This window comes from Narcine bancroftii, chromosome 4 (genome assembly GCF_036971445.1).
Source record: "Narcine bancroftii isolate sNarBan1 chromosome 4, sNarBan1.hap1, whole genome shotgun sequence".
Taxonomy (NCBI): domain Eukaryota; kingdom Metazoa; phylum Chordata; class Chondrichthyes; order Torpediniformes; family Narcinidae; genus Narcine; species Narcine bancroftii.
This window is the reverse complement of record NC_091472.1, coordinates 314,990,256-315,001,056: the sequence shown is the minus strand read 5'-3', so window position 1 is coordinate 315,001,056 and position 10,801 is coordinate 314,990,256. Positions and strand designations below refer to the sequence as shown.

The window sequence follows — 10,801 nt, the reverse complement described above, 5'->3', positions numbered from 1 at the left end:
TGAAGTAGTGGCCTCTTGTCCTAGACTCCCCCCCGCCCCCTACCATGGGGAACAACTTTGCCACATCTACTCTGTCCAGGCCTTTCTACATTTTAAATGCTTCGAAGAAGTCCCCCTCATTCTTCTGAACTTCATTGCAGGAATCATCCTTGTGAATCTTCTCTGAACCCTCTCCAATGCCAGCACATTCCTTCTTCAATAAAGAGCTGTACTCCTAGGAAGGCCTCGTCAGTGCCTTATAAAGCCTCAACATCACATCCCTGCTCTTGTATCCCATTCCTCTAGATACGTTTGGCAGGTGTCAGACAAAAGGGGGAAGAGAGTCAGAGTGGAGATGGAGATGCTGGGGTGACGGCTGTCAATGTTGATATGGAGAAGGTTTTGCAGCAGATTCCAATGTCTGTAGTCTCTGGTGTGCAATCTGAGGGTAATTGGGATCAAGGTGGTAGAGATGGGGAGGAGGGATTGGAGGAGTTCGGTAAGAAGATTCAAGAAAGCAATGGAGCGCAGGAAACCACTGAAGATGAATGGGTGCCTGATGCCTGGGGGCTGACCAGAAGTGAAGTGTGTGGTGGCCATTGCCCAGGGAACCGATGGCAGACGAAGACAAGGGGAATGTGTGAGTGGGAGAGAACATACTCATCAACAGCCTCACAGTGAAATTTATTGGCACAGTTATAAAAAATACAGGCTATGCAACTCAAAATCCCGATCACGTAGCAAATATACATTAAAATAAATACAAGGCAGCATCAGTACTAGAGTGACCACGTGTTGAGAGCCCTCTCAGTGGTAGATACTTGGGCTTGAAGGTGCTCTCATCCCTCTTTCTTTTTTTTCTTTTTTTTTTTTCTTTTTTTTCTCTCATCCCTCTTTCAAGGAGACCAGGGATCAAATAGGCCACATTTAAAAAATAACTTCTGTTGGGCTGCGTGGGTCAGAGCGCGAGGTTTGTTCTGATGTGGAGACAAAGTGGAGTCGATAATGGGGGGCATAGTCTTTGACATCAGCCTCTTCCAAAGTGTGTCTCCCTCTCCCTCCAACCCCCTCATATGGCCAGTTATGGCTGTTCCCCATACAAACACCATTTCCACCAAGCCAGATTGACTGGTGACAGGCATGCATTAAGCTCCCCTGCCCAAGATGGAAAAGGGAGGAGTGGTGTGGGCATAGTATCAGGGGAGTGGTGGGTTTCATGCCCTCCACCTCCAGTGGTTGGTGCAGGCGAGGTGATCTTTCTGAAAGTGTGGAGTAGGGTGGGGGGAAGAGAGCACATGAGAGTGAGCACGCGAGAGCGAGAGGGAGCTCGCGCAAGACCACGAAAGAGAGAAAGGAAGAGAGAATAAAAACCATGCATGACAGGAGCAGGGCTAATCCACCCACACTGTCTCCAAGCCCGATGTTTAACCCTGACCCAGTTCAGAGCATGCAAAGGAAGGGTTAATGCAGCCCAAGGTATATAGCACTGGAGATATGGTTCAGGGAATGGCGGGGGGTGGTCAAAGGGATATTGGGATGAGATTGATGTATACAATACCTAGGTGCAGCAGCACCCTGGGGATGGAAAGATAGAGTCAGCCAGTGGGCAGGGGAACAGGTAAACGATCCAGTTACACTGCTCGGAGGTCCTGCGTCTCCCCCGCTCTCAGGATGGGGTTGAGCCCAGGGATCAGCCACACAGAAGAATGCAGCCCTCCAGAAACCACTGCGGCAGGCAAGGCGAGCTCCCCCTCACGTGACTACAGTGCAGGGGGCGGGCAGGACAGAGATTCGGGGGAACTGCACAATCTGGGCAGCAAGCAGCAGGAGTGGGTAGTGACTCCGAGACAGAGGCAGAGCTTCTCTGGGGGAGTCTGAGTCCCTTACGTGCTTAGTGTGGAGTATGTAGCAGGCAGTGGGCATCCAGCCCTGCCACAGGTCAGTGTGGGATGGGATAAGAAGTGCGAAGTGGCACACTCATGGAAGAGTGTCATGGACTTTGTGAAGTCTAATGTTCAGTGAGATGGATGGTCACTACTGTGACTGGTGAATAAAAGGAGAAATATTACTCAATACTCCCACAACAATCCCAGCTTCTGCCCTCTCAATACCTGCTAAACCCAGCTTCAATAGCTGGGTTGTGGGCGGGGGTGGGGGGGGGGGGGGGGGGGTGGAAAAGGGAGGAGACAACACCTTTCATGGCTGCCCAAGCCTTCTGTTATTCCATGGATCCTGCACTGGAGGACGATCTCCCTATTCCGCCCCTCCCCCTCCAAAGTCTGGAGATTGGAGGCAGCACACTCCTGGGTTGGGGGGGGGGTGGGGAAAAGAGAAGGATAGATTGAAGGGATGGAAGTCTTTCTGCTCGTCAATCCAGTCTAGAAGGTGAAGGAACCTCAGCGTCTCAGAAAGAGACGGGAGCATCTGTGTTGATGACAGTATAAGACTGTTTCCAGGACAAAGCCAAGCACTGGTCGTGACAATTCCAACTCTCCATCAAGAGTTCAAATCCAGGCTCTTCCCACCACGAGGGAGTGACCTCTCTCCACATTGTCTCATCACGGAGTTGCATCCTCATGCTGTCCCTCAGCCTTCCCTCTTATCATCCCCCTCCCCCCACAAGTCCCGGGCTGTGCGCATTTCACAGTTTAGTCTGGTACTTGGTGGATGGTGATCTTCAGGGGAACACCAAACATGTCCTCCCAGTACTCACGGACCCACTCCACCAGCCTGTTGATCAGCTCCACACACTCCGTCTGCAGGTGCCACGTGCTTTCTGTGCGGCTCACCTAGAAGGGGATGAGGAGACCACGGCTCAGGAGAAGGTTCAACAACCTCATGGATCACGATGGGCCACGCTCTCGACCCGAGAACCAAATCACCCCCACTCCACCCAGCACAACACCACAAACCCCAATCCCATCTCCCAAATGACCCTACCTGTGGCCAGGCTACGGATAAGGGGCAGAGAATTGGTTAGTGCAACACCATTATAGCGCTAGCGAGTGGAGTTCGAACCCGGCGCAGTCTGTAAAAAGTTTGCATGTTCTCCCCTGTCTGCATAGGTTTCCTTGGGTGCTTCGGTTTCTTCCCACGTTCCAAAGATGTACAAGGGTTGTAGGTTAATTAGTCACATGACTGTATTTGGGCAGCGTGGGTTTGTGGGCTATAAGGGCCTATTACCACACTGCATCTCTATTATATGAAATTCCAGTCAGGAAAAACCTCTACACTACTCTGTCACACACACCCAGCAGTCACAGCATGGATTAAGATACAGGCTAAATGTTCATGCACACTGTCCTGCCCTCCTAGGGCAGGGACAGGATGGGTCAGACACCAGGTAAAACCTCCCCCTCTGTCCTGCCACATATCACCAAGGCAGGAACAAGAAGGGTTGGATGCAGAGTAAATCGTTCACACTGTCCTGCCACACACAGCCAGGGCAGGGTACCGGTTAAACTTACCTCACTATCTTGCCAAATATTCCCAGGGCAGGGACAGAATGGGTCAGATACAGGGAAAAACTCCCCCCACTGTCCTGCCACATATCCCCAGGGCAGGGACAGAATAGGTCAAATAAATGCCAAAACACTCTCACTGTCCCGTCACACCCTCCCAGTGTGGGAAGTGCACAGTAGTAAATGAGACACGTCCTTCAGAGAAACTGAGTAAAACCACTCCCAAGGCTGAACTTCAATCTGAGCAGTGGGCAGGTCCTGCTGCATGCCACGGACAGAGATAGGGGCTGTTTGATGCATCGGCACGAGACCCTTGGAGAAATTGGACAGGCGGACGAGGCCACCAACGCAGATGGGCAAGTGGATGCAATGTACCTCGTGGTAGATGTGGAACTGGACATCCTGTGGGGCAGAGAGGTAGAGGCTGATCGAGCTGATGCTGCTTATGGCCTGAGACTCTTTGATGGGGATCTCGCTCGGTGGGGCCATCTCGTCAGTCACCTTCTTCCACTGGTGGTCCTCCGCCAGCAGGTGCAGAGTGGTTGAGGTAGCAAGCATGGTCACTGGGGTAAGGACATCATCTGCAAACAGAAGCACAGAGGAGGAGAGGGTCAGAGGATTAAAAAGCCACTGTTGTCACTTACTTGGAATGGGGTGGGGGGGAAGGGCACAGAACTGAATCCAACAGCACCTTGGGAGCATCTTCACCGGCTGGTTCGATCAACTCCAAACAAATCTGATGTTGAAATAAATGCAGGAATGTGCAAAACAGTGAAAAAAGAATGGATGTTCACGTTTCAGATTGAAGACCATAAAGGTGAATGTGGAAACGTTCGAAGGGAACATTAGGGGGAGTGGTGGGAGGCGAATCCATGAACACAGGGGCTCGAAGACAACTCTCTTTTGCTTCACTTTCTCTGACTGTAAGAGGTGCTTCAGGCGATTTCTGCCGATGGCGAATCTGTCTGCTGATGTCTTTATTACATGGCAACAAAGGAAGTTTGAACCGTGAGTGTGAATTGAGCTGCCAGCTGAAGTGGTGAACATGGGTCCAATTTTGACATTATGAAAAATTTGGACAGGCACATGGATGGGAGGGGGATGGAGGGCTATGATTTGGGTGCAGGTCAGTGGGGCGAGGCAGAAAAATAGTTTGGAATAAAACACAAAAGTCTGCATACGCTGTGATTTCCGTAAAAACACGATGCAGAAGAAACTCAGCAGATCACACAGCGTCCCGTCGACGCGCAGCATCCTGTCGACACACAGTGCCTTGCTCATACCTTGATGAAGTTGGTTATGATCTTTACTCTGTGAAGTACACAATGTGACCTGATGAATTTCTCCAGCATTGTGGTTTTATAAAAATAGTTTGGCGCAAACTACAAGGGGCGGTTTCTGTGCTGTAGTGTTCTATGGGTCGAAGATGCAGAGCAGGGAATCTCTCTGATAGGGTGAAAGTTGTCATTTTGTGATACGCAGGGGTCACAAGCCTGACCCAACATCTCCAATGGATGCTTCCCAGCAACACCAGCTGGCTGTGATACAGACACTGAACGCTGCTCACCTCAAGTTGTGGAATTTGATGCAAGTCTCGAAGGCAGCGACGTGCTCAGGCAGATGGAGCCTTGTCACGAGAGATTAGGAATGTGTTTTGCAGAGTGCAGGTCCGCAGGAGCACTCCTGAGCTTCTGGTTGCCACCTATTCAACTCCTCACCCCACTCTGACCCTCCTGCACTGTTACATGGCTGCAAGTTATTCCCTGGCTTAGCTTATCACTCTCCTTTAGTTCAGCCTGACCTGATGGGGTCATCCCACAGCACCAGTTTACTCTCCTTTCATACTGTCCTCATGAACCCATTGACCACATGTCCTCCACAACTTACCCCCACAACCACCCAGGCCTCACCCTATCGGAGATGCATCGTTGCTTTATCCATTTCTCCTCCAGCCTGCTCTGCAACTTTACACCAACTTGTTTCCCTCTAACTCAAGAAGGATCTTAAACCTGAAATGCTGATTCGGTTTTGTTTCCATAGAGGCTGCTTGAGCAGCTGAGAGCTTCCAGCCCCTGTTGTTCTTATTTCAGATTTTCACCACGTACAGATTATAGATTCTTGCAAGGTGGAAGAAGCGGAGGATTAATGAGGTTGAGATAATCCCGTGAGAAACTCTAAAAGCCTGATTATCTGGTGCTGGGAATTGGACATGTCTACACCAGGATGATCTTAAACATGGGATAAATCCTTGCACTGGAATGCTCGATTTCACAATAAAGGAAACCTTCATTTCTATAGTTACCTTTCAGATTGTCCATTCAGCCCAATGAAAATGCTTAATCTAGTACAGGTATTATTTTATTTAGGGGATGCAGCAGTTAGTGTGCAGTGCTGTAAACATCCAGATAATCTGGTGCGAAGGAGGAGTCACGTGATGGAGTAGTGGCCGGACGGTGAACTCCAGCCCTCTCCAGAAAAGTCGGGAAAAACGAGAGAAAATACAAAGGCACAGAAATACAAGTTAAAGAAAAGTGAATATAAAGGTGGAAAGAAGATGGAGACAAAAGGAGAAAAATCAAAATCAACGGAAAGAAGAGAGGAAGAGAAGACAACGGAGGAAAAAGGTGAAGGCCTTACCTGTCCGAAGAGGCCCGCTGTGGAGAGAAGACCCCACTACCTCAGGTCGGTAGAAAGAGAACTACAACAATGGCTCACAGAGCCGAGTAAAAGTGCGCAACCGCGCATGCGCGACTCCTCGCGCATGCGCGATGCGCATACAAAAAAACACACCGACGGGAGGGGGGACCAGCTGGGGAGTCGATCTCCACAGCCGGCAACGACAGCTGCAGAACACCTGCAGCAAGAAGAGACCACAGAAGACAATGGAAACAAGAAAGAAGAGGAGGAAAGGGCAGCAAAGAAACAACAGATGGTCAACCTAGAGGAAGAAGAAGAGGAAGAGGAAGAGTACAGGGAAATAGAAGAAGAAAAGATAGGCAAGGTAAAGGAGGTACTTGCTCTTGTTAGAGGATACATGGAGTCATTTAAAGAATGGCAAACACAGGAATTCAATGATTTAAGAAGAAGAATAAACAACACAGAAAAGAAAATAAATAAAATGGATATGACCTTAACAGAAATGGGGAAAAAAATGGACAAGATGGAAGAACGGGCAATAGCAGCAGAAATGGAGGTAGAAGACTTAAAAAAGAAATTGGAGGAATCTAATAAAAAAACTAAAGAGACACAAGAATTACTAGCCCAAAAAATAGATATAATGGAAAATTATAACAGAAGAAATAACATAAAGATAGTGGGCCTTAAGGAAGATGTAGAAGGCAAGAATATGAGGGAGTTTATAAAAGAATGGATCCCTAAGGCCCTAGGATGTCCAGAACTACAGCAAGAAATGGAAATAGAAAGGGCACATAGAGCATTGGCCCCTAAACCACAACCACAACAAAAACCAAGATCTATTGTAGTAAAATTCCTAAGATATACTACAAGAGAAAAGGTGCTGGAGAAGACAATGGAAAAAGTAAGAGAGGGCAACAAACCACTGGAGTATAAAGGGCAAAAAATCTTCATTTATCCAGATATAAGCTTTGAACTCCTAAAGAAGAGAAAAGAGTTCAATGCAGCAAAAGCGATTTTATGGAAGAAAGGATATAAATTTACACTGAAGCATCCTGCGGTATTGAAAATATTTATTCCAGGACAACAAAACAGACTATTCTCGGATCCAGAAGAAGCACGAAAATTTGCAGAACAATTACAAAAATAGACTGAGGGATGAAGACGGGTAATGAGAGCAAAAATTATCACGATTGATATGTATGTGGGTAAAGACAAAAATAGACTGAGGGATGAAGACGGGTAAGGAGGGTAAAAATGACCACGATTGATATGTATGCGGGTAAAGAGGTATAAGAGTGAATAGAGACAACGGGCATATGTGAAAGTATCTGTAATTAGAGGAAAACATAGAAAGTATAGACAAGAATTAATAAGGGAAGGTAATGGAATAGAGAGAATAAGGAGGGAACTAAAAGAGTGACCTTTGTGACATATAAAAAACGAAATCTTTTCTGGGGGGGGCTGGGTGGGGGAAAAGAGCGGTCACTGCAAAATCAGTTGACGCTTGCGAGTGGATTCGCAAATCCAAATGGAGAGGGGAGATGTGGTTGTCCGACAAGGGATAAAGGGCAACTCAGGAGGGGAAGGGGAGATTGGGGATAAAGAAGATAGAAATAGGAGAATAAGGAAAATGTTGGATGTTGTAGGAATGTTGTCTGGTAAAGAGTTGAAAATAAGAAAACAGAAATGGAAAAGGAGGAAAGGTAATGATGGAAAAACGGAAAGAGAAGATAAACAAAATATAAAATGGCTACGCTGAACTATATGACTCTAAATATTAATGGAATACATAACCAAATTAAAAGGAAGAAACTACTAAATTTACTGAAAAAGGAAAAAATAGATATAGCATTTGTCCAAGAAACACATTTAACTGAATTGGAGCACAAGAAATTAAAGAGAGATTGGGTAGGACATGTAACAGCAGCATCGTATCATTCAAAAGCAAGAGGAGTGGCTATATTAATTAGCAAAAATGTGCCATTTAAAATAGAAGAGGAAATAATAGATCCAGCAGGGAGATATGTTATGATAAAATGTCAGATATATTCAGAGCTTTGGAATCTACTTAATATATATTCACCTAACGAAGAAGATCAAAAGTTTATGCAAGATATCTTTTTGAAGGTAGCTAATACGCAAGGGAACATACTAATAGGAGGGGATTTCAATCTGAATTTGGATCCAAATATGGATAAAACGGGGAAAAAAATTAACAGGAAGAACAAAGTAACCAAATTTATAATTAAATCAATGCAAGAAATGAAACTTGTGGACATATGGAGGAAACAAAACCCAAAAGAAAAGGAATACTCATACTACTCGACTAGACATAAAACATACTCAAGGATAGACCTATTCCTGTTATCAGCCCACATACAAGGGAGAGTTAGGAAAACGGAATATAAAGCTAGACTATTATCGGACCACTCACCCCTGTTATTGGCAATAGAGCTAGAAGACATCCCTCCAAGAATGTATAGATGGAGATTAAACCCCATGCTACTTAAAAGACAGGATTTTAGAGAATTTATTGAAAAACAATTAAAAATGTACTTTGAAGTAAATACGGAATCAGTGGAAGATAAGTTTATACTATGGGACGCAATGAAAGCATTCATTAGAGGGCAAATAATAAGTTATGCAACCAAGATGAAGAAGGACTATAATCAGGAAACAGAGCAGTTGGAAAGGGAAATAATAAACATAGAAAAAAAATTAGCAATAAAGGAAGATACAACCAAAAGAAGAGAATTGGCGGATAAAAAAATAAAATATGAAACATTACAAACATATAAGGTGGAGAAGAATATAATGAAGACAAAACAGAAATATTATGAACTAGGGGAAAAAACACACAAAATCCTAGCATGGCAGCTTAAGACAGAGCAAACTAAGAAAACGGTATTGGCAACAAGGAAAAAAGACAAACAAATTACATATAATCCAAAAGAAATTAAGGAAAACTTCAGAGAATTCTATGAACAATTATACCGAACCGAAAACGAAGGGAAAGAAGGGAAAATAGATGAATTTTTGACTAAAATTGAACTACCAAAACTACAAATAGAGGAACAAAATAAATTAACAGAACCATTTGGAACAGTAGAAATACAAGAGATAATAAAAAATTTACCAAATAATAAGACACCAGGAGAGGATGGACTCCCAATAGAATTCTACAAAACATTTAAAGACCTAATAATACCGCCCCTCCTGGATGTAATCAACCAGATTGATGAGACACAAAACTTACCAGATTCATGTAAAACAGCAATAATTACAGTGATACTAAAACAAGGGAAAGATCCACTCTCACCAGCGTCATATAGACCAATATCTTTGCTAAACACAGATTATAAGATAATAGCTAAACTATTAGCGAACAGATTAGCAGAACAGGTACCGAAAATGGTAAATTTAGACCAAACTGGATTTATCAAAAAAAGACGCACAACAGATAATCTGGTGCAATGGAAGGACAATTATTGACAATTATAGAGGGGGTGGTGGGAGGACGAGGAAAGACCCCTGCATTTCTATGCAGATCTGTACCTTTTCAATGGTTCTATTCTGGGTGTAGATCTGTAAGGCAAGACAGAATCAATGTTTGGCACGGACCAGATGGGGCGCAGGGCCTGTTTCTGAGCTGTAGTGTACTATGGTTTAGCCAAAGAGAGAGATTCTAGGCTTGGAGCATCAACCAGGGAAGAGCATTTCCAATTGTACACAGCTCAGGCCTAAATCTCTGAACCTACAGACTACTGACAGGGTGGAGAGAATATGCCCACTGAACCACAGTGCACATTCTGGAGATCACCCTAGCAATGCATTGAGCAGAGAGTTGCAGCCAGTGGTACTTTACCTTCAAGTTGAAAAGCCAGCACATACAGGAAACTGGGATGCTTGCCCTCTGTTGAATCGACAGTGGGATTCTCTTGGATTAGGGTCCTGGGAGAACATAGCAATGTCAGGACAGAAGCACACAAGGCAAAATGTAAAAGCGACATTTACATCCCAAACCTACTGAAAAAAAATGGAAAGGTTTCCTGCTGCTTAATCTGGTCATTCTCAATGGGGCGACAGCACATTTCAGACTGAATTATAAAAATCTTTTTTTTATGTAGTCGCTAGGAAAGAAGAAACCAACCAAACTTGACAGCTTCGCAGGGATGGGGGCCCATAAACTTTGAGCAGAGTCCTAAGGGGTCCATAGCCCCAAGTGTAGACTGTCCTTTTGTGGTGTCAGAGCAGTGTCTATTTAGTTCAACAAAGATTCCCCCCCCCCCCCCCCCCCGATAGTGTTGATATTATTGATTGTAACGATTATGAGTTTATTGTCATACACATTGTACAATGTGCATCAACACTAAAATTCCTACTTGCTGCAAATGGGAATGGCTGGCTGAATCATCACAGACATTGAGCTGGATATGGTGACCACAAACTTTGGGGGGGGGGGGGGGGGGGGAAAGAAAGTTGGGACAAAGACTGATCGAAGCAAAGGCTTTAGTGGCGAAGCATACCGAGTTTGTAAGAGTTACACAAGTGGGGGTTTGCTGGTGCATTGCTACACTAATCCAGAGATTGCCAACTCAAACTTCACTGTGGTGTGGCTCAAAATCTGAATTCAGTTACTGGCACCGAGGTGGGCAAATATGTTCAATGAGAGGGAACTTAATCGAGGTCCACAAGATTCTGAGAGGCAGAGAGAAGGTGGATAG

At 45.2% G+C, this 10,801-nt stretch overlaps 1 protein-coding gene across 2 annotated transcripts in view; it reads right to left on the bottom strand.

Moving 5' to 3' along the window:
* Nucleotides 1-644: 644 nt before the first annotated feature.
* stk11ip (serine/threonine kinase 11 interacting protein) overlaps nucleotides 645-10,801 on the bottom strand; it is a 125,862-nt gene continuing 115,705 nt past the window's right edge. For both annotated transcript variants that reach the window (XM_069935989.1, XM_069935990.1), the window contains exons 24-26: nucleotides 9,943-10,028; nucleotides 3,816-4,021; nucleotides 645-2,768 (exon numbers count right to left, since the gene is read on the bottom strand). In XM_069935989.1, the coding sequence (XP_069792090.1) occupies nucleotides 2,628-2,768; nucleotides 3,816-4,021; nucleotides 9,943-10,028 (433 nt within the window). In that variant the 3' untranslated portion in view covers nucleotides 645-2,627. The remainder of the gene's footprint in view (nucleotides 2,769-3,815; nucleotides 4,022-9,942; nucleotides 10,029-10,801) is intronic.